We start from the raw sequence: 24,463 nt of genomic DNA on the forward strand, positions 1-24,463 counted from the left end.
GGGCACGGAGCTGCCTCAGGGAGACTGAAGCGCTTTTGAAACAAATAATTCAATGCAATGAAACTTTAATGAGACATGTCCCCTTCTGTGACTGTGTCACGTGAGATGGGACATGTTTTTATTTTTCAATAAAAAGTTTTCATTCTATTTGTAAAAGCTGTAGGAAACTTCGCCCCGCTCGTGGGTGAGGTTTCCTAAAAAAAATGTAGAGGCTGCGTGGCCTTTTCACATGCCCGCCAAGCATTAGTTTGGACGGGCAGCGTAAACTTGAAATTAATTAGCTCCTTAATGGTCTTAACAGGCCCTTTAATCATTGGCAGGCACGAATCCGGCGTGCACCCGCCAAACGGAACATCGCGAGACAGCACAATGACATCGGGACGCACGCCCAACATCATTGCACGTCATTTTACGTGCCGCATGTTGGACCCACCCCCGTATGCCGACTGTAAAATCCTGGCCGTTGTTTTTGATCGTTAGGGCATCATCTCCCAGGTGGACAGCAACAAAGGATAAAGAGCCCCATCTACTCTTTACTAAGGGATGGAGCAACACACAACTTTCAGACCCCCACTGGGCCACCATTCAGAGCTAGTGCTCTGGTCTCTGCTTGCCAAGGCTGCCTGGAGTGAGGGCCAAACTCAATCTTTTCTGACTCAGAGAATAGTATCACTGAGCGAGTGGTTACTGCAGCTAGATTTGAGTAGCCTGTCTGGAGTCCAAGGACATAATTAGAGACCATATTCTAGTTTCCACTTACCAGGGCAGTCAGGTGTGGGGCTCAAGCCCTTCATCTTCTGATTCAAAGCTGGGTACAACACCATTGAATGGAACAGTAAATACTGAGGTATATGGACTGCAAGAGAATTGGTTTGTTGGTCATTTATAATTAAATATTTAATATCCTGAACATTATTAATATTCAGTACTTTATAGGAATGAAGTTAAAGTAGAAACCATTTTTCCTATTTTTCAGTTTTCTTGTAGAAGTTAAACATAATCATGAGTTAAACATTTTCATTTCAAAATTAGAATACATTTATTAGAACCCAAAGGTAATTTTTTATTTTCTCATTTGTCTTCTGTTGAAAGATGGCAAACTCTTTGCCTGGGGACAGAACACTTATGGCCAGCTTGGCCTTGGTACAAAAGGTGACTCCGAGCACAGCCCTCAGTGTGTGACATCTCTCACTGGGATGCCAGTGGCTCAGATCACTGCAGGAGGAGAACACAGCTTCGCCCTGTCTCTCTCGGGGGCCGTGTTCGGTTGGGGAAGAAACAATCACGGGCAGCTGGGGCTCAAGGACACAGAAGGTAAGAGTGTTTCCAAAAACTATTGTCCCTCCTTTTCCTTTCTGTTGCTTCCATTTCCTGAGCTTTGCATCTGCTCCAAACCAGGGAATCCTTTAACAAAGACCCAGATTTTGCAGCCAGTGGCGAAATGATGGTGCTCATCATGGATCTCAAAGAAATCTGCCCACAATGACTTAGGGATCTCTGTTGCAAGGGTTTCACTTTTCCTGATGTGAATTTCATTCTGGAACCAGCAATCAGTGATGTCAGCAAGCAGGCTAAGCAGCCAATCACTTTGAAGAATTCTCACTGACAGAAAATCAGGAAGTAACAAGGTAAAATAATGATTGGACATAGGCATTGGATTAAGGAAAGAACTGAACTATCTTAGATAAATTATTTCTTAAAGCTATTTAAAAAACCAATGGACTATAGCATGGAAAGGAGAAATTTGGCATTCCATAAATATAAAATTAGATTTTCAGAGACAGAGAAGTTGTTCGTAAGTAGTTTTGGCTTACTACGCTGTTTTAAGAAAAAAGGTAAGCCTCATTCAGCAAGACTTAATTACAATGAAACTAATAGCATAAAAAATAGAAGATTCCATAAAATCAGTGAATTCCAAAGATAATTGTTTCTTGCTGACAGATTCACAGTGATTGTAACCGTCAACCACAGTGAATGTAACAGCTCAAGAAGACAGCTCACCACCACCTTCTCAAGGGCAATTAGGGATGGGCAATAACTGCTGGCCTTGCTATTGGCATCCACATCCCATAAATTAATTTTAAAAAAGGTATTTCTTGCTGACAGTTTCTCGGTCATTACAACCATAAAATCTGCTCCAATATGCTCTTGAACGTCACCAGTTAAATGTGTATTGAGGCAGAAATGCCCTCCTATGTGATTCATTAATCGATGTTTCACTGAAACAGAAACACAACAGGTGCTTTCGAACATAATAGGAGAACACAAGCTCTTAGTTCAGTTCGTTTGGGTGTTGTTGGAAAATCAAAGCATCTTGACAATTTTCATTATTTGATTGGGAGTTTCGAGTATTTTTGGATTCCTGACAACCTATTGCTTAAACAGGATTAAGAAATGGATTGTGAAAAAGTGGGAAGTTTTCACAGATTTATGTATTACTTGGAAGGTATGGAAACAAAACTAAACTAGTGCACAATAGGAACAAAAGTTCTCTCTCAGGTGTGACTTGGCTGAATGCTAGTGACAAGAAAGTGATGAGAGTGTTTGAAATGTGTTACTGAAGCTTTTAGTTCAATGATGGCAGTGATTATTTGATTCCTCAAGTTAATGGGAAGGATCATGAAAGCAGTTTGTCCTCTTTCAGTCATTTGGCATAAAAGTGGAAAGTTCCATTCATCTGGTTGCTGGACAACTCAATAGAACAAACAGAAGTGTTGTCTCCTGAAGCTGTAGCTTGACAACATTAAGAAAGAGATTTTGATTTACAGAATCAAGGCCCAGAACAGACCTGTCTGCTTCAGCTTCATTCAGACAGCTTTCAACCATCCTCAAAAGAGATTGGGTTTTCATATGCTGTTGGATGAGCAATTGAGCTCAGATCTCCATTGGGTGACAATTAACATTTCAGACATGTCCATCGCAACAGCTGTATTTATTTGTGCCATAACACTAGGAGGAGACACTTCCTGCACATGTGCAGATGTCACGTCAGACCCTGTGATGTCACCGGCAGCAATGACCCAGGCAGCTGCCTGCATTAAAAATGGCGAAGATTGAACAAAGACGGAAAAGACAACATGACACTGTTCTGGTTCCCCTTTTCACTTCTTTCATTTCCCCACAGCATCCTCTCATTTCCTTGCAGCCGCTGCTCCCTCCCACTTCTCCTGTGGCCCCTCGCTGCTCCCCTCGCATGCCACTGTGGCCCTCCAGCACTTCCCTTGCTGGTTCCTCACACCCCTACCTCCATCCCGATACCCCTGCTCCTGGTTGCTACTCTCCTCGTCACGGGCTCACATCTGTGGAACAGTTGGTCAGGAGTGGAAAGGAAAAGCATGGAGAGCAGAAGCAAAGGGATGGATGATGGGCCACAGGACAGGCACAGGTTTGGGGAGGGAGGGAGAAGCGGTGAACAGAGCGGGAGAGAGATGAGCCAGCGGCGAGGGGATGTGAGGAAGCAGGGGAAGCGGCAAAGGGACTGGGGATTTGGTGGGAGCTGAGGTTTCAGGATGCTCAATGATGACGAAAGTGGTTGAAGAAACCACACGTGAGCTGGCGGCTAGGATTCCCTGATTCCAATTTCCTGTTCAGTGGCAAGAGTAGTTACAGTTCATTCCTCTGACCATTTTCATTCTGAATGCTCATCTTAAGCTTCCCACATTCCTCCAACCAAGTCCACAGACACTTCAAAAAACTTTGATCTACCTGATGGGCCCTTCTGAGTCTTTGCTGTGAATGTTCACTTCAAGAAATTAGGGCTCAGTAATTTTGACTCCTTTAATAGTTTTCATTTGGAAACTTTATAGTGAATCCATTCTGATTACTTTTTCCCAAATACCTTAGAACAGATTATCACTTTGGAAATAGGAGGAGGAATGTGAGTTAATCGCTCTTTCAATCCTTCTTACAGATAGACATAAGCCCAACTATGTGAAGCTGTTAGAGTGTAAGAAGACCGTCCATATCTCTTGTGGAGAAGAGCACACGGCTGTTCTGACAAAGGTTTGTTCAGGAGGAATTTGAAATTAAATCTCAGTTGTTTTCCTTGTTCAGGTGTGGGATATCTCCACGTTGTAAATGTCAGTTGAGGACCCTTTAGGTTGCAGCCTATCTAGGATAAGATAGTCCAGTGATAAAAATTGTGGGTTGACAATGGGGAAACACCTCAGCTCCTCATCCCTTGTAAATGGCTCATGAATCCCAGGTGTGAGTCTTGAGTTAAGTCCAGCTCTAGAGAAGATGGATGGACTAACCTTTAGTTATTACACATGGATTAGCACAAAGTTAGAACTTCAATCTGTTACCATAGGGCAAATATATACAGTATTTCATTTACGATTACAGACATTGAGGTATATTTTCTGATTGCGCTGCTTCTCTTACAAATATTTGATGAACTCACTCTAGATCTCTGAGAGAAAGAATGCACATAAGATGGAATCAGTTAAAGGAACAGTTTTCCACCGCTAGATTTTGTTTAAAGTGCACTAGTTAATAAAAGGGCACTAGGCCACTGATATTTCAGTACCAAAGGCTTTCCTAGTGATGAGATGTCACATGCCCTGAAGTCATTGTCTTCTCTTCTAGGATGGGCTTGTTTTCACTTTTGGGGCCGGGAGTTTTGGGCAACTTGGACACAACTCTACAGAGGATGAGATCAAACCTCGTCTAGTTGGCTACCTGTTTGGAAATAAAGTCTCTCAGATAGCATGTGGGAGGTGAGTTTGTAAGACGTCAATAAAATGCAGCTAAATCTTGTTCACTCTTTCTTATGTGTGAACCTGAAAGATTTAAATTTAAGTAGGTCTTTAGTTACTGAATGTTAATGGCCATTTGCTGTGCGAGTCCATCTGCTTAACTATTTAATTGCCGATAGAGTTCAGTGACATTTTAAGAATATTGAAATCTAAAAGACTCATTTCTCACTTGGAAATAAATAATGTCTCAGTGTATGGTATAAGCATGAGAAGCAGGAATGGTGAGTGGACATTTGGGCTGGCACAATGTAATGGCTGCTGGAAGCAAGATTTCTGTGAGGTGGGGAGTGTGGTTTGGATTGATGCTTGGAACTCTGGGACAGCAGAGGCCTGGACTTTCCTTGCGGGACCTGGAGGAGCAATACTACTTTGATTGACCCTATGAAGGAAAGTTTTCTTAATGCACCTCAGAAGTTCTCACTGGCTTCCTGACAGCTTTACCAGCTTGTTACCACTTGAGAGTGGGTTAGTATTCCACCAGGATCCTATGGAACCCTAATTTCCATTTTCTGACAGCGTCTGGAGAGAGCCTGATCTGCCACCAGAGTCAGCAGCATTAAAATGAGGGATGAGTGGGGAATGGAGCTTCTCCATTTGAATTACACTTTTCCTACTGATCAGCGAGAGTAAATATTCACACTTACTTATCCTGAAGCACTGATCCGAGACTAATACCGATGTTTTAAGAGTAACAGAGACTTTGCACTGTTTGAAGCTCACTGGGAAAAGACATGTAAAGTTACAGATATACATATATATAATTTAAACAGCTATCACACACTTGTCTTCGTTCCATCGTCTGGTAAGATTTATTCCTTTGGTTGTGGCGAAAATGGGCAGTTGGGAAACAGAGAGACCAGCGATCGGTTAGTGCCTCTTCCTGTCAACATGATGGACACATCTGACAATAATGGAATGGAAAATGGTAAGCAATGTAAACTTCTATACTTTTATAACTCCACTGTATAGATTGTATGGAAAAGATTTGAACAAGACTGGCATGTAATGTTGATCTGTGGTTGCTATATACTGCAATTTCAGCACTTATTTAATTTGATATAAAATACAAATAAAGCAAGTCAACCTCCTGTGGCATTGCACACAGGGAATTTAAAATGAATGTAGTTGCGGGTGGAGGAGACTTAGCTGCTGGGAATTACTGAAGCAGTACGTGTAGGCATAATTTAGTCCTCATTTTAAACTCATACATTCGATCCTACTTTTTATTTATATTGACATTATAAATTCCTATGTCTTACATTTATAATGGAAATGTCCTATGTAAACACGTTACACTGTCATTACATCCTTACTCAAATGATGCACTGCAGAATCTTAGAGATTTGAGTGTGTAATTACATAGGCACTTTCCACTACAAATATTGAGAAACGAGTTTGTAACAGAAGAATATGACAGGGAAGAGACACAGATGTAAAATTAACATATGACGTAGAGAGGAACAGGCTGACACGTATTTTAAGTGACATGGCTGCCTGCATAACCCACGTTTGTGCAATTTGACAGGTCATACAACCAAACCAGCTGTGAGAAGAATTTTTGCAGGAGGAGACCAAAGTTTTGCAGAGTGCCGGGATGAAGTGGTAAGAAGATACATACATTTTAAGACCACATGGTGGTGTTTTATGCAATAAGGAAATATTAGTAGTGCAAGGCCACACAATGGAAATAGATGTTCATTTGGCCAAAAAAACATTTCAGATAATTGTGCTTAACATTTAAAACATAACTTTACATTTCTTATTCAAACAGTATTTAATTAAATAACTATTTAATTCAATTTAATTAATTGATTAACCTGAAAATGTGATGGAAACAGGTTCAGTAGTAACTTTCCAAGATGATTGAATCTAAACTTGAAGGGAAGAGAATTGCAGGAGAAAGAGCATTGTCTCTACTGGAGAGATCTGGTGTTTCTTATCAGAGTTCCATGTGGACAGATAGATATCTATTGCTCTTGTTTTTTTCTGTCTAGGATTTGGTGCCCTCTGTTGACCAATCTTCATTCAATACTTTGAAGAGAATCATGACAGCGGACAGTTCACTGGAGAAGAAAATGGACAAAAACACAAGAAAGTAATGTATCTTCCTGTAAAGTTCAATTTACCTTCCCCAATTTCCCTATAACTTCCTTCAGAATTTTTCATTAAACTCCACTGGGCAAAGACATGGTAAATATTACCTGTTGGTGTTAAGTCTGGCATTAACACTTCTATTTTAAATGGGTTAATGCTAATGCTAAAATAACACCAATCAGAAAAATTAAGTTCCAGTTTCTTGTGGTACACATATATTAAGAACATAAGAAATAGGAGCAGGAGTAAGCCAGATGTGCCCTCGAGCCTATTCCACCATCCAATTGGATCATGGCTGATCATCAGCCTCATCTCTACTTCCCTGCCCAATCCTGATTCCTTGGTTCCCTTAGATTCCAAGAATTGATTGATCTCAGCCTTGAATATACTGAACAACTGAGCAGCCAGAGCCCTTATGGATAGAGAGTTCCAAACATTGTGCCACCAGATAGGTTCCCAAGATGCACCCGACATTCCTCAGCCAGCCAGTGTTATGATGTTACTACTGGACAAGTCAGATCCCTGGGTGGGACCTGGCTTGATTGTTCCTAACTTTTATTTTTTGTTTAGTAACATGAAGGGTGCCCACTGAGCAGAGTCACAGGAGACTGCTGATAAACTTTTATCGAAAGAATTAAACATTTATCAAACAAGAAAAAGATTAACTATATTACTGTACTCCTTCACCCACAACCATACCTTGACAGAAAAATGCAGATTCATATGGATAACACAGGTTACAAAAAATCGATCTTATACTCTAATGTTCACAGTAAGTATGCAGCCCATTTAAACCAATAGGTGACCTGCGGTCAGATACACTACACTGCAAGATCAAGTGACAGATGACACCCCAAACTATGGGGTAGATCTCTCATCAACTTCCCCAGATGCTTGTCACACTGTGAGCCAACTGGTCTCACGGAACCACGTCTTTCTCCCGAGAGTTTCCAATCTCTACACTTGAAGAACTCACTTTGGAATCTTCTTCCAAACAACACTTTTACTTGGTCATCATCCACAAGGATCCACCTCCAGGGTTTCACCCTCTCCTTCTGATGCTCCTTTCCCCTGGATTGCCACTCAAGCTTCGCCTTCCAGGCTCTCTGTCTCTCAGATACTCTGCTGTGCCAACAGACCACTACTTCACAGGCCGGTAGAAAGGAGGCACCAACCTTTGGCTGTCTCCTCAGATCTTCTAGCTTCTCACAAGCCCACTTTGCCTTGATTCTGCTTCCCACAGCTTTCTCAACAGAAAAGGAAAAGCCTTTTCCTCTGCTCCTTACTTTAACTTCACTGAACAGGATCTTGTTCCAGATTCCTGTCCTTGTCCTTTGACTTAACTTAAAGGTCTTCTTGAGACCTTTCTCCTTTTCCTTTAGGACCTGGTCCCTTCAGTTCCTTTTCCCAGTCGACTGCTGACAACTCTCGCTTGAGTTCCAGAACTCACTCGACATTCACTGTTACTTTAACTTTAGAGCAACTCTTCTAAGGTCCTTAAACTTATTTTCCTCAACGATCTGATAGTATGTCTGGCTAGAGAGAGACTTAAACTGCTCCATTCACCCTAGAGCATAATCACCAATTAAACTCAAACTGATTTCTGTTTCTCTGTCTCTGTGGGCCCCCTGTGACTAGGCAACAGCACAGGTTTCCATACTTTGTTTTAACTTCCCTAAACCACTTCAAGGATCATAAAGCCTCCATAAAATGCAGGTATACAAACAAACCCACAGACCTGCAGACACCATTCTAAAGTGACCAAAACCCAGGTTTCTCCTTTCTTAATAGACACATACAACATTTAAATTAAACTTAAACTTAAAGCTATAGCTTATTCCTAACACCTGCCAAAACAGATACAACTTATTTAAAACTAAAAACAAAAAACAAAAAACTGCGGATGCTGGAAATACAAAACAAAAACAGAATTACCCGGAAAAACTCAGCAGGTCTGGCAGCATCGGCGGAGAAGAAAAGAGTTGACGTTTCGAGTCCTCATGACCCTTCAACAGAACTAGTTCTGTCGAAGGGTCATGAGGACTCGAAACGTCAACTCTTTTCTTCTCCGCCGATGCTGCCAGACCTTATTTAAAACTAACTCTAGTTCCTAATACCATTGAAGATGTGAATACTCTGGTAGGATCAGGAGCTGAGGTCAGTGGTACTTCTGCCACACTTCAATCAGTGGAGTGGACTGGAGGATTTTTGGGGCACTGTAGCATTTATATGTGGTGGAGACTGGGCCTTTGAATTTATTTATGGCAGAGCTAGACAGATTTTTGTTAGGCAAGGGAGTCAAGGGCTATTCTGGGGGTCGGGGGTGGGGGGTGGGGGGGGAGGGGTGGTGTTGGCAGACAGGAAAGTGAAGCTGAGATGACAACCAGATCAGTCAGGATCATATTGAATGTGGGGCAGGTTTGAAGGCCTAAAAGGCCTACTCCTGCTCCTATGTGCCTAAAATTCATATTGTTTTGGATACCATGTTAAGGACATTGGTATACTGTACAAAACTTGAGGACTCAATTCCCCAACATTTTTCAATCACCCACCAGCAAGTTCTGCTGGAGTTACGTTTTACAACATACCTCATCTTGGTTTCTACATGTTCAATTGATGCATTTTCTAAATAAAATCCTGGTTGAAGATGGCCATAGCATGATCTTAACGTAGAATTCAATGTCACTATTTCCGTTTACTCTTGTTATATAGAAGGCTGTGAAAAACATATCTTTCACAGGAACCAGCTGTACAGTTACTGAGAATTTGAATTGCCTATAAATTAGCGCAACTATTTAACATTTTAAGAAATAATTAATTACCCATAGTACAGATAGACCGTAGGCATCTCTCTCTATTCGAAATACAATAATGTAAATTAAATTTGTCTGAATTTCATTTACAGGGAAATCATTCGGGCATTTTCTTCTTCGCAAACTCTGTCTGGAAGTTTCCTGGATGTCAGGTAAGTGAGTGTTCTATTGCCCAACAATTAGCATCAGAATATCCTAATAAGACTTGATACAGATTCTATCTGAGTTTATTGCATTATTCCTCAGGCCCACACCAAAACTAAATGATTTTTGTCAAAGGTCAAGAAGACATCTTTTATTTTCTGGTGTTTATTTGACACAATTTTCTTGAGGAAGTTTGTACAACTGACCAAGCTGAAGGTTGGAGAAGCTAAAGGATTGTGTAGAAATGTCACTTGATTTACTGAACAGATTCTGTTATTGCATCTGTCTTGTCCATTCTATGTCAAAATATCGAGCTTAGTTAAGTGATGAGTCTGTCTCTTCCTGCTGTCTTCATCCCCCACAGTCAAGTTGAGTTTGGGAATTCATTGCCCAGAATTCCCTCTGATCAAACACTTCTCCTCCATTAGTTTGTACCTTTAACTCCATCTCTCTTCCAGGAATTTGTTTAACTCCAGCTCTCTTCTAGGAATTTGGGGTATGAGCCATTTAAGTATTTCAGGCAGGCACCAGCATTATCTGCATTGAATTGGGGACCTGCCTCAGTTCTGAGGTGAACCTTGCTGCGCTGTTTTTCTGCAAAGTAGTTTAAGTGAAGCTGAACAGCTTCAAAATTTTGAAAGAAATTATGATGCCTAGCTTTTTATGCATCTCCAACTTCCTTTACTCCATCACTGATGTCCGTGCTTACAGCCATCTAGGTCCTAAGTTCTGGAATTCCCTCACTAAACCTCAATGCCTCACCACCTTTACTCCTTTAAGGTGCTTCACCTCTTTGTCCAAGCCTTGGATCGACTGGGCCAATGTCTTCTTCTTTGGCTTGATGTCAAATTGCTGTCCGATGACGCTCCTATGAAGCTCCTAGGGACGTTTTATTATGTTAGAGATGCCATATAAATGCAAATTGTGGTTGTTGAGTTGGAAGTTGTTTCCCAAAATGAATTTTATTGGTTGATGACTTGTACTCCACAAACAGCATTGAAGTTGACTGATGATGGATGGGCCCAACCTTACCATTCCATAGGGTACATTTTAATTGAAATGAATAACAGGTGGGGGTAGGGGTGGGAGGGCTGTATGAGTTTTGCAGTTTTGCATATTCACTTTAAGAGATCACTGTCCAGGTGGTGAAGGTGAAAATTTACCCCAATGAGACTCGAGTGTTTGTGCTCCAGCACACTGTGTTTGAGGCCGCTGTATAGATTTGGGTCAGCACAAAGAACCAGTACCTCAAACCAATCTGCAGTCACATTATAAAAGCAAGAACAATATCAGATTGTTTCTACAATACATTAATTATCATTCTTGATATCTTTCAAAACAGCAAGGATGGCCATTTCAAAACAAATGGAGAGGCATCTGGTCTAGATATGTCCGCAATATATCTGGGTTTCGAAAAGTTGGCAAAAAACTCCTCAATGCTGGAACAGGTAATGTTACTGACTAATCACTCCTGAGTACCTAGAATTTCTTACACATTAAGATGCTGGAACGCACTTTAATCCCTCCCTAAACATCTCCGACTCCCTACCTCCTTTTCTTCCTTGAACATGCTCCTTAAAACCCAGTTCTTTGACCAAGTTTTTGATCATCCACCCTCATATTCCCTTACGTGGCTCAGTGTTTAATTTTGTTTCATAAAAATCTGTGATACATCTTGGGGATTTTTTTGTTATGTCAAAGGATCTACATAAATATAAGCTGTTGTAATCATCTTTATTACAGCCATAAGGCTGGCTAGGCACATATAGTAAGAGGCTTCTATGGGCTCCCACAATTTATACAGTAAAGAGAAGAAACCACTGGACCTGAGTATCCTGCTGGATAGCAGCCCCAAATTCAGAACCACTCACTGTGGGATGTCTGGAGAGGGGTTTGAACCCTAAACATTCTGATTCAGAAGCAGGAATGCTATCACTAAGCTAAAGGCTCAGCCTTTTCAGACTTAGTAAGACAGGATTGTATTGTGTAGGTACTTTGGTGAAGACGCAGAAACATACAGGGCAGAATTATCCCCCCATCGGGGGGGGAAGTTCACGAGCGGGCGCGTGCAGGCACACCTCCGATCAGGGCCCCCCGATCAGGAGCGTGCCTCCATTTTACGTGGGCAGGCAAATTAAGACTTGCCCAGCATGACGTCCGCCAGGAAGCGCAATGCGCTCTCTGTGCGGGTGGGGTGGATTCCCTCAGCCAGGAGTGCGCTTTTTTGTGCATGCGCGCAAAAGAACGCACAGACCTCCCTGAGGCTAAGTGCTGCCTCAGGGAGATCGGCGCCAAATTTTAAAAATGTTAAATATAGAAAAATAAAAGGTCCTTTAACGAGTTCAATTACTTTTTAAATGGCCTCAATTAACCATTGATAGGTCGGCAGGCGCACAGCTAATTCGGCTGCGCCCCCACCGACCTGAAAATTAAAATGACGCGGGGTGAGGTCGGGAGTTCCGCCTGACATCATCCTGTATCATTTTACGTGTCGGCACAGGCCCGCCCCCCCCCCACTTGCCAACCTCAATATCCTGCCCATAGGTTAAGCTTGATGTGATGTTACTGCAAGCCATGGTGCCCTATTCTGTTTACCATAGGTACTCCGATGTCATAGTATTGTGATTAAAGATGCTGTGGGATTTACATCAATAAATACAAATATTTGATTTTCTTTGTTCATAGATGCAACATTGTAGTTAAAGTATTTGAAAATGTACAGGAGGTGAAATTGGTCTTTCGCAGTAGAGCCAAACCGGAAGGTGAAGTGTGGTGAAGCGGCAGTTTGTATTTGCACCACAATTCTTTCCTTTTCCATCTAAGCCAATGCCGTGTTGTAAAGTTACTGATTCAACATGAGCCTAATTTACCTTACTAGTTTTGACCAGTTCGACACCGCGAGTTGCTTCACCACACTCGCTGTTAGATAACAGAGCTGTCAGTTGAAATAGAAACGGAAGACGCAGGAAGCACACAGCAGGTCAACAAAAGAGAAAGAAAGTTTCACGTGTTCGAGTGGGACCCTTCATTGGAACTGATGAAGTGTCACATCCAGTACATCAGATCTGGATTTCAGCACAGGAGTTTCCAATGAAATACATGTTATCACTTCACAAACTAATTTACTCCTCCTATATTGTCCTCATGAAATTTCAGATACACCCCTTCTTTCTCCCCTTGTCCCAAATAACATGTTTAATCTTTACAGCCACAGTGCACCACAGAATTTATTATTCTCACAATAATAATTTTGTTCTTTATAGAGTAAAATTTGAGCCCGGAACATACACTTACCCTGAAAATGCTCAGTTATAGAGGGCACATTTTAATATGCTACAGGCATTATACAAGCACTAATTATTATTGTTGCTTGATGCTGGGAATCTGGGTTGATCTGTGATTTGAAATCCAGCACGAAATTGAAACAGCCGCCAAAATGCTTGTTGGGTACATTTCAGGCAGTTGTGGAATACTTCTCAATCCTTCAAACAGCTGTCAAAATGAAAAACATTGTTCTTGCAAATCATTAAGAAACATGCTATTTTTCTCTTTCTCTTGATGTTGAACATTACAAAATAAATCACTTCTTCATTTGTAACCTTCTCTAAATGATCTTGCAAATCCACAACAGATTGCTCCAAGAATCGTTACATGGAAATCTCCTAAATTAAACTTGTAAATGTTTAGCATGAATGGGGGAGCCCTGTCCGCTTTTTTAAAAATTCCTTTCAACTATAATACTATTGTACCCATGTCCGAACATCTGCATTTCAATTATCTTTCGACCCAAACAGTTATATATTTTGTTGCAAGAATTCACCTGCGAAATGTAATGAATATTCTGATGTCAACAAGGAATATGAAAAAAGCACAATTTGGGGTTCCGTTTTATTAACCTATATTGATAACCCAGTCAAAGAGACAGAGAATAATATATCTAAGTTTGCCGACGATACAAAGCTAGGTGAGAGGACACAAAGAGGCTGCAAAGACCTATAGACAGATTAGGCAGGTGGGCAACAATGGAGTATAATGTGGGGAAGTGTGAGGTTATTCACTTTGGTCATAGGAATAGAAAAGCAGAGCACTTTCTAAAAGGTGTGAAACTCGTAAGTATTGATGTTCAGGGAGACTTGCATGTACTTGTACAATGAACACAAAAAAGTTAGCATGCAGGTACATCAAGCAATTAGGAAAGCAATTGGCATGTTGGCCTTTATTGCAAGGGGTTTGGAGTATAAGAATAAGGAAGTCTTGCTACAATTTTACAGGGCTTTTGTGAGTTCACACCTGGAATACGTGTGCAATTTTGGTCTCCATATTTAAAGAATATATGTTTGCATTGGGTGTAGCACAATGAATGTTAATTAGATTGGTCCCTGGGATGAGAGGCTGTGTTAATTGCACTTATATTCTCTAGGATTTGTAAGAATGAGAAACTATCACATTGAAACATTCAAAATTATGAAGGGGCATGACAGGGTTGATACTGAGATGTTGTTTCCCTTAGCTGGGGAATCTAGAACATGGGAACAGTCTTAGGATAAGGGGCTGATCCTTTAGGGCTGAGATGAGGAAAAATTCCTTCATCTCAGAGGGTTGTGAAGCTTTGGAATTCCCTACCACAGATGGTTGTGGATGTGCGTTTAAGGCTAAGTTGGGCGGATGTTGATGTTTCAGAGAATCTAGGGAAATGGGGAACAGGTGGAAAAGTGAAATTGAAGCCCAAGGTTAGCTATGGTCATGTTAGTGGCGGAGCAGGCTCGATGGGCTGTATGGTCTACTTGTGCTCCTATTTCTTTATGTTCTTATGTTAATGCTCGAAGTGTATGAAGTGGACTTTATTATAAAGGAGTTACAGCAGCTGATATTCACAATTTTACAGGTGAAGAATGCAGTACAGAATTACCTAATCCCATCATTGCCTCAATCTCCGGCTTGTGTGGAAACAATGCGAGTTTACATTATTCTACCAGAGCTCATCGCTGTGCTGGAAGAGCTAAGGGACACAACAATGCTGACGGACTCTTTAAACAAAGCCATTCTCTCACTTAGAACAAGTTCTTTCAAAGTTCTTGGTAAGCTTTTTTTAGTGTATTTTAAACATTTAAACATAATTAAAAACACTTATAGTCACAATTAAAAGAAAATAATTCGGAAATCAAATTGACTTCCACACTTCATATATTCCAACAATGACAATGCTTCAAAAAATACCCCATTGATGGTAAAATACCTTATGGTGCTCTGAGGCTGTGAAAGGCATTGTAGAAACACTGATCTGTCTATCCATATGGCCTTCAGGGGCTGAACATCTTGGGTGATCAAAATTAGACAAGGTACTTAAGCACTGGTGCATCTCCTGCACAGAACTTTAGCAGAAACACTTGTGTAAACACGGTGTTTCTGCTGAAGTTAAGATAAGCAATTCGGAGAATTCTGGAGGAAATTATCAGCTGTAAAAGAAGATACTATTTTTTCCGGTACCACTGCGGGATACTGTGAAGCAAACTTGTGGGTTTGGGTGTGTATGTGTGTGTGTCTGTGTGAGTGTGTGTGTGTGTGTATGTGTGTGTGTGTGTGTCTGTGTGAGTGTGTGTGTGTGTGTGTGTGTGTGTGTCTGTGTGAGTGTGTGTGTGTGTGTATGTGTGTGTGTGTGTGTGTGTGTGTACGCGACTAATTTAATTATACTGAAGACAGTCAGATTGCAAGATTTAAATCATCAAAGGGTTAGGTGTAAAGCTGGCAATTTTGAAGTAGAGACAAACGAGGTAAGATGGGATACCAGTAGATACAGTATGAATACAAATTTGCATTAGGAGATAAATGAGGAGCGAATTTTTAACTATTGAATTTTAAAGAGAGAGAAAAGGAAGTTTTACAACTGGAAAAGATCATAAATAAAGCAAAATGATTAAGTTTATTTTTCCTGAAAGCAGTGGCCATAAAGACAACATGAAAGAATTTTAGATTCTGGGAAAGGTAACTTTCAAAAGAAACTTAAGAACAATGGGTTTAAAGATGAAAGGGAAAATATATTTAAGGAAAGATTGAAAGCTGTATGAGGTGTATGGCCATGTGATCTTGAAGAGTGTGCTGTGTAAGCACTGTCCTGTGAAGGAAGCAATTTCTAGGCACCCCAGAGAAGTGTCTGGTCATTCCAAAAGGCAAGATTTTGTTATAAACCCTTGGATTTGCATTGTTAAGGGAGAAAGACCTTGTGAAAAACCTCACTTAGAGCAACATGGGTGCCTTGTGGTAATATTACTGGATGTTTTATAGATTAAGAATCTATAGGGACTGTTGCCTGGAAAAGGGTGTTTATTTGTGAGTCTAGCTAAGTAGAAGTCTTTTGGGAAATGTTATAAGACTAAATTTAACTGTGTAACTATAATCTTCTGTGTTTAAATTTTATTTTCTTTTGTTAATAAATGTTTTAATTTAATATTTAAAAACTCCAAAAGTGATAGTGGAATCTTTACTTCTGACTTCAGTACACATACCTTCTCATAATAAAAATATTGATTGCAAATCGTTGTGATAGCTTGGTCAAGTTTCCCTCTTGGATTTGGTCAGCCCAGCAATTACCACCTGCCATATCATAACACAGCAAAGGGCTGATACGGTTGTTTTAAGCTTAGCACCCACTTTATAGTTCATCATGCTGTTTGCTTTTTTGAGGGTTTACCATCTGATCTGCTGTGTTTTATTCTGCATGAACATTTCTGTGCTCTTTCTTGACTAGAGTGTTGGTGGAGTACGATGCCTGATTATTTCTTCAAGCGCCTTGTGAGGATGTATAAAAAAGAATCAAATCGACTTCTTCAACTCGCCATGGAGGACACTTCAAAAGTCAGCTCCAAACTACATGATTCATTAAAAATTTTGCAAGCACTTTACAAGGTAGGTGCAAGTTTAAGTGAGTCCCCCTTCACTTTGTTCCACCTTTAGCTGTCCTGTGCCCATGATCTGGAACTGAGCTTGCTACCTCCCTTCCCAATCTTCAGATGAATCCTGAAACCCTATTTCTTTGACCAGTCACCTCCCTTCACTCTCTTTGCACTATTATTTCCGTTTGTTTTTCACTCTGTAAACACCTTACAATGTTTTACTATATGTGAAGGAATCTTATAAATCTAAAATTGCAGTTACACTTAGAATGCAACTGGGTCAGGGTTGAGTAACATCGCACTTACCATTAGATGGATACTGTAGCCTCAGTATACCTAATCCACCCAACAGGGACAGGGTGAATTCAGTTTGGATGCCCATTCTGCACCCAGTCTGAATGAACTCTGTATTGAAGTCAATGGAAAAGTAAAATCAGACATGGTATAAAATGGACGTTTGGCCATATTCCATCAGTTTCTTGTTAAAATTGAGGCATTTGTAAATTGCTCCTATCAAGAAATCACAGGCCCACTTCTCACAATTTTTCAACAAGAGTGAGACTGTCAAAGTGTCATTCACAAGGTCACCTCTCACAGTTTTCTCTTGGATGTTATACCTGTCATTGTTCAGGAGTAAATACTTTTAATTTAACCTATAACAGAGCAACTTATACGTCGTCTGTTGGGGGAAATGAGACTTGATGGACCAATTGGCCTTTCTCATGCTGTGCCTCTTATAGTAACCAATGCTCCTGCTAAACTGCATGAGTATGCTGCCATGCAGCAGCCTGGAATACCAGGAGGGGCTTGTTCTGTTATGAAGATTTCACATGCACAAATTAATGTAAAGAGACCATGCATTGGAAAAAACTGGCCACGCACAACAAGAAAATTTTAAAGGGAGCATTGATAGTAACAGAAGAATTGTTAATCATGAAAGACCAAATATTGTCTAATCCACCTTCTAGTGTTCTTCTAGTCACATGATACAATGATAATGGACTTGACAGCTAATCATGGCAATCAGTCTCTATCGATTAATCTACAGCAGAGCCAGTCATAACAGGAAGGAAACCCTAGAATGTGATCATTTTTGGAACTGGTCCAAATTCATCTGTTCCACCCAAGCATGCTACACTTACCACACGTCATGTCTCAAATTGCTCCTGTACTCTATCACAAAATATTCATTAATGTTTAATTCCACCCTGGCAGATAAACTCGAGCAGATGTACAAAGATCACAGAGAGACATTTTTGCATTCCTGTAATGGAAAATTTAAAGGTAGGTGGATAAATATTTCTATACAAGGTTGAACTGAAAATTATCCCAAGGCTTCCTGTTTTTCCGGACATTCATATTAAGGGGCAGATAACCCAAGGCACCTTCTGGCACACTCCTGCTGCAACCCCAATGGCAACATGTTGGAAAAGCTGGAAAATAGGCTTGGAGTTTCTCTGTTGCTGTCTTGAAGTCTATAATAAGCATTTTGGCAAAGAAATTGGTAAACAAAATTTATGGCAATTTGAGAAGTAGAGTTGGCTGATGCAAGGAGGTTTCCCTGCAGGACCAGCTGCAAAACTGCAGTGCCACCACTGGCAGGGAGGTGTACTACAGCTGGACATGTTTACATAGGCAGTTCCATTACAAATGTGGAGGTCAGAGCTCATAATAGCAAAGTTCAACACAACATCATAGCTTGTCCCACGTGTTTGTTTCTCCTCCCCTTGGGGAATAATGAGATAGTGGTAGAAGGGTTAGGAAGCTAATTATCAACGTGTTGAACTGAGTTATACATACCCCTTCTTTAGCCAATAGATCCAGAAGCAGGACTTGAGCCCACGGCTTCTGAGTTAGAGGCAGTGTCACTACAAACTGAGCCACCAGACCTCCATAGAAAATTGTAGAAACATGTGGCCATAAGAAGTAAGATTTTATAGACAGCATGCATGCAGCCAGGATATTTTCAAATATATAATGGTCATAAATGTTTGATAACAGTTCCAGTGGAAGTTTGAATGCTGCTTCACACTTTACCAATCTAAACATGCAAATCATTGCCTTAAACAACGCTTGTAAAAGAAAGTTGGAATTACAGAATCTTACAGAACAGAAGGGAGTCATTTGACCCTTTGTGTCTGTGCTGGCTATTTGAAAGAGCTACAGGAATTAATCCGACTCTTCCCTGCTCTTTCCCCATAGCCCTGTAAATTTCATCTTATCAGGTATTTAACCAACTTTTTTTTGGAAGTTACTATTGAATCTGCTTCACCACTCTTTAAGGCAGAGCATCCTGGATCATTACCACTTGCTGCACAAAAATAATTCTCATTCCCCACATGGTTCCCTGATTTGTCAGTTGTTTTAAAAAAGATATACCATTAAGCTTCAGTGCTGATTAGGTGTTGATGGGGACACGCTAAGTGGTCTAATAAAATGGAGAGAATATGACCTGTAACTAAAGCTCCATGTTATATTATGATAAGACACGCTTTTGTTTCCCAGTGTGTGCCATTTCTAATAGACCTGTTGTATAGTGAGGAGCATCTTCATTTTGGAAAGGCGTTTGGTTACATTGGTGGGATGAACATTAAAGTTTATTTCAATGGACAGAGAACAATGTGAAAAGCAAGGCTCAGCATCTGAAATGCTCACATTTTCCCTGCTGGATTTGATTTAATATTTAATGATATCAAGCACAAAGCAAGGTACTTGTACACCGATTCTCACTTTTATCTATTTTCATGTTATTGTTTTCAGGCATTTGCTGCGAAATGGATTCCTGTCGATCCCCAAGCTTTGATTATTGAGGTACTTTTCAAGTTACTACAGTGATATGTGAAGATGGCTAGAAAGTGAATAGAGATAGAAATTCAAAAACATTTTATACAAAATCATTAATTAATTCCTTACAATTGAGGATATGATAAATGAATGCTTCCCTCATTTCTGTTTTTTATCGTGGTTGCACATCAAATTGTGTGCAGTTACCTGCCATGGAAATGGTGCATAAAGTTTATTATTTAATAGGCCAGCCTTCATGAAAAAAATGTTTAACAACGTTTTTCTGCGGGCTTGACAAGGAAGCCAGATAAGCCATGTGTCAAACTTGCTGGTGCCATGCGCAGGCGAGATAGCTTTTGCAGCCAGATATCATGCTTGGCAAAGTAGTGCAGTAGTCTGCCATTGCCTCCTGCAGTACGGCTGACCAGGAGTCTCTCCTGCTCTTACCACCTGCTATTAGGCATGCTGGAAGGATTTACAGGCTGATAATCAACCTGTTTGGCCTCACTATGAACACATCTTCCATGGCCATCATGTCCTGAAGTGGTACTTGAACCCAGAGGTAGGGAACACTACCACTGCACCACAAGGCCTCCCTTCAACATAATTGCTACACTTCCTAATATGAACTACCTCGACTTGATTTCAAAAAAGATAAACCATGCAGACCCGTAAACATTCTGTTCCAATTGGATGGGTCTGTAATTCATAATGTGAACAGTATGAAATCCCAGGTATTAACGTCTGTTATGACCGATGCAGTTGGTAAAGCTGAGTTATTTAAAATTCCCAGAGGGAAACTTTAAACAACTGTCATAACCTATAACTTTAACTGTTATGTTTGAGATGCGACTCTAAATTCAGAAATAAGACCACCAGTTCTCGAGGTTTTACATGAAATTAAATGAAACATTTTATTAATTTACACAGGTTAAAATATATATGCACATGGCTTCAAATTACTACTATCAAAACTTTTGACAAATTCCCAAACTAATCTCTATTAAGCCAACAGCAACCCATAGGCTTAACCAAACACCAGGCAAAGCATTTTCACCTTATGAATTGAAAATGAGGTTCTTTTCACTTTGGTTCTTGTGGAGACAGTTGGAGGCTTGCAGCTGCCTTTTGATCTTACATTGCCTCTCTTCTGCACATCCAAAAACTGCTAAAGTTATACCTACCACCACTGATTGAATGCAATACCAGCCTCTTTGAACTCCACTTTCTAACAATGAAACCCCTTTCATCGTACCAATTTTATTAGTAATATAAACATATTGCTTGGTAGCTGCTAGATAGGTGTCAGTTTTCACCCCACTTCTTGAATGCTCTTTTCAAAAAAAATGCAAATGCCCTCAACCTCTCTGTTTACATCTCAAAACTAGTGCATATCAAAGCACCCAGACTAGCTGGCTTTAATCCAATTAAGACACACACACAGACTCAGCCTCTATTTTAAAAGAAAAATATTTTCCAAAGTATTATATACCTTTGTAGCTTCATGACATTGTCCCAAACATTCAGTGTGCAGTAAAATCAAAAACATGTTGATATGACAAAGAAAATGAAAAAAACAAGATTAGAAATTGTTACAACCAGTTGAGGATGAGTGCCAGGACTTCCCTTTTTTTTGTTCCTTGATTGATACTAACAGTTTTTCTTAAGGATGAATGTGTCAATTTAGTGTATGTACTTAAACGTTTACATGCTGACTGCAAAGAATTCAGTCCAGCAGGCTTTCTTGAGTTTAAACACAAAGGGGTTAGTTTCTATTGTGTCAAAAAATCACCCAAGTGAAAGGTACAAAAATACTTTAAAAGGTAAACACACATCCCAACTGTCGCAACATAACACATAACACATAAGCATTCAACATTATAAGTTATACAATAGAGGAGGTTAACTTTTGGCCAAATTAAGATCTAATGATTAAAGACAAGAAAAATAGAGAGTTTACTGATTATGAGTCCTTCGCTGCTGTTTGTTGTTGAGGCAGTTCTTTAAACAGTGGTGCTTGGATTTTCCCTTAATATGCTGGCTTGGAATTTTGAAGTCTCCTTCAGAATTTATCTGCCTGTTGTCCCCAGTATGATATAAAAAGGCAGAGTCTATTTCAATTGAATTGGCCCATTCTGCAGTCTTCTTCTGACTTGTTACAGTAACCAGCAGAAAAGTATATAATCATAGCTTTTCACACATGGGGTTTTGGTCATGTGACAGCTGTGACTGGCGTACAGTGGAGGTGATCCATGTTAACAAAAGACCTTTGACCTCCCCTTGTCAAAGCTATCAAACTGAAACAGATAAGGGCCCTTAGGACCCTCCTTGCATAAAGAGTTTCATTAGTCTTTCATTGTTCCTGGTAGGTTCTGTAGTCAGAAAATCTAGTGTCCCATTGTTCTTAACTTTTGTAGAGAGTTTAGACAATTGCAGATGTAAAGCCCATCAGGGGAACTGCCTATAGCTGTCTTCTGGCAAATCCATGTTCAGAAGTTTTCAGACTTGGCCAATTTATAGGTCAGGTGACTTCTGCAGCCATTTTAAAGTCAGTGACTTTGCCTGACGCAAGTCCTTTTAACAAAGTTCAATATATATCTGACCAGCCAATGAAATGAAAGATTAATATTCCACACATACATGACACATCACCATGACAAAATTAATATCGGGAACTGGTAACACAAGAGCAGAAGCCCTGGATTCCAACCAGACTGACCATTCATTCATATCCAGCCTCTACTGAAACTTGAATTGTGCCTTCACGATTGTCCTGTTCTAAGACGGGGTTCTTAATGGAATACATCAACAAGGTCATGTATGTCATTCAGGAAAGCCGATACATTTGTAGCAATGTAAAAAAGTCACACACATCCATTTTCTGGTCACACTATATGATCTGTGATGTTGGTTTTGTGTTTTCTTCACAGCTAATGAATAGCAATTTCAGGTCAATATGTAAGGCTTACCATTGCTTCTCAGCAGTTCACAACGTAAGTTATCTGTGCTGAATGTTTTTGTGAATGATGATCATTTTGTTTTGTGATTTTCTCTTAATTCCATGCGGTGAAATTTATGGGGCGGATGGGACCGAGAAGTCCGCTAGCATCGCCCTGAGCAGAAGTCCGGCTTCCCCAATGTAATAATATGCTGGGGGTGGCCTTAACTGGGCCAGAGGAGGACACCCCACTGCTCAGGGACAGGACGTCCCGCCCCAGAGAGCTGCTGCCCAATCTGATTGCAGCAGCGCCAGGATTGATTAGTGGCCACTGCTGGGACTACAGGCCGTCCCTGAAGATGGATTGCCATGGATCTTGGAGCTTAATGGGTTTTGGACGAGCTTGCGTGACAGACCTCAGCGAAGGAGAGTGAGGGGGTATGGGTGTTGGCTTTTAGAGACTGAGGGGTTGGGGCGAATAAAGAGGGGGGGGGGGTGCTACAGCCTTGGTGAGATACCCCTGATGGTCACAGGGAGGCACCAAGGAGATACCCCCACCTTCCTGCCTGTGAGTGAAAGCTGGTAGGCTGCTGGCCACTCCCCCACTTTCCCTCCTGCAGACTGAAAATTTGTGGCAGAGGTAGATTGACGCCCTTAAGTGGGCATTAATTGGCCACTTAAGGGCCTCAATAGGGCTAAAGGTGAACGGACTGCCTGATACCTTTCCTAATCCCATAACATGGGGGACAGGATGGGTGTCAGTGGGAAGGCAGCAGGTTAGCTACCCGCTCTATTTTGTGTGCCCTCCTTGCTTTCAAATACGCTGGCCGTGGGTCATAAATTTCACCCTCATGAAACAGTTCGGGAGACCAACTCTCAGGCCACATTAAAATTAGTTATGATAAGGTGTGAGACTCGTCCTCTTGTTGCTCTTTCACAGTGAGCCAGCTGAGAATTCTAACTTTGCATGGTAACTGAGAGTGCGAGGACAGTGAGGATGTGAGGATCCTTGAGGGGATGAGGGATTTTATCCACAAGGTTAAGTTGGAGAAGCTGGGTTTGTTCACCTTGGTGCAAAGGAGATTGAGGGGAGATTTGATAGTGGTGCACAAGATAATGACATATTTAGATAATGAACATAGGAATGTAGGACACAGGAGCAGGAGTAGGCCATTTGGCCCTTCAAGCCTGCTCTGCCATTCAATAAGATCATATCTGATCTGGCTGTGGTCTCAATTCCACTTTCCTGTCTGCCCCCCATAATTCTTGATTCCCTTGTTTGTCAAAAATCTATCTAACTCAGCCTTGAATAAATTCCATGACCCAGCCTCCATTGCATCCTGGGGAAGAGAATTCCACAGACTAACGACCCTCTGAGAGAAAAGAAAAACAGCCTTGATGCAGTTTTAACTGGGAGATCTCTTATTCTTAAACTGTGCCCCCCCTAGTTCTAGTTTCCCCCACAAGTGGAAACATCCTCCTGGTCGCTACCCTCTTAGGCGCCCTCAGGATCTTTTAGGTTTCAATAAGACCATAAAAGTCTGGCCCTAATGTAGAAACACTAAAGTTACTGACTCAAAAGTGATTCAAACGTTGAAATTGCTGGTGACCAGAGTAATGAAATCTCAATAACAATACCAAGTGTGCAAGGAATTGCCACAAACCTTTTGAGCTGAGGCTCTGTAACCTCCCAGCTCTATCCAGGAAGGACAGTCAAGTGTCAGGATGGTTCTTGGTCAATCAGGCTTACCCTTGTTTCTATGATAATCACTCCACTTGGAGTGCCAACCTCACCAGTTGACTATTATTACCATGAGGCCTATTCATCAACCAGTGTGATCCAAGAGAGGACTATTCTGGTTTCAACGAGAAGCTTCCAGTGCCTTGAGAGTTCGGTAGAAGCGCTGAAAGATGCTCCAAACAGGCCTCTCACAATATGCTTACTTACTTCACGATATACTGAGAAATGCTCAGAAAGAAAGGGAAGTTAAATTCCTGGAGGGCATGCTCCTGGATTCCGAGGATCATAGAGAACTGCGCGTT

At 40.9% G+C, this 24,463-nt stretch overlaps 1 protein-coding gene across 1 annotated transcript in view; it reads left to right on the forward strand.

The window, feature by feature from the left end:
* The window catches only part of LOC121277979, a 97,692-nt gene that overhangs the window by 56,081 nt on the left and 17,148 nt on the right, over positions 1–24,463 (forward strand). The window contains exons 31-43 of the mRNA XM_041187980.1: positions 1,093–1,314; positions 3,911–4,002; positions 4,588–4,718; positions 5,528–5,682; positions 6,283–6,359; positions 6,752–6,852; positions 9,757–9,816; positions 11,151–11,256; positions 14,694–14,886; positions 16,554–16,711; positions 17,914–17,982; positions 19,459–19,509; positions 22,413–22,475. Coding sequence (XP_041043914.1) covers positions 1,093–1,314; positions 3,911–4,002; positions 4,588–4,718; positions 5,528–5,682; positions 6,283–6,359; positions 6,752–6,852; positions 9,757–9,816; positions 11,151–11,256; positions 14,694–14,886; positions 16,554–16,711; positions 17,914–17,982; positions 19,459–19,509; positions 22,413–22,475 — 1,478 coding nt within the window. The remainder of the gene's footprint in view (positions 1–1,092; positions 1,315–3,910; positions 4,003–4,587; positions 4,719–5,527; positions 5,683–6,282; positions 6,360–6,751; positions 6,853–9,756; positions 9,817–11,150; positions 11,257–14,693; positions 14,887–16,553; positions 16,712–17,913; positions 17,983–19,458; positions 19,510–22,412; positions 22,476–24,463) is intronic.

This window comes from Carcharodon carcharias, chromosome 1 (genome assembly GCF_017639515.1).
Source record: "Carcharodon carcharias isolate sCarCar2 chromosome 1, sCarCar2.pri, whole genome shotgun sequence".
NCBI classification, from domain to species: domain Eukaryota; kingdom Metazoa; phylum Chordata; class Chondrichthyes; order Lamniformes; family Lamnidae; genus Carcharodon; species Carcharodon carcharias.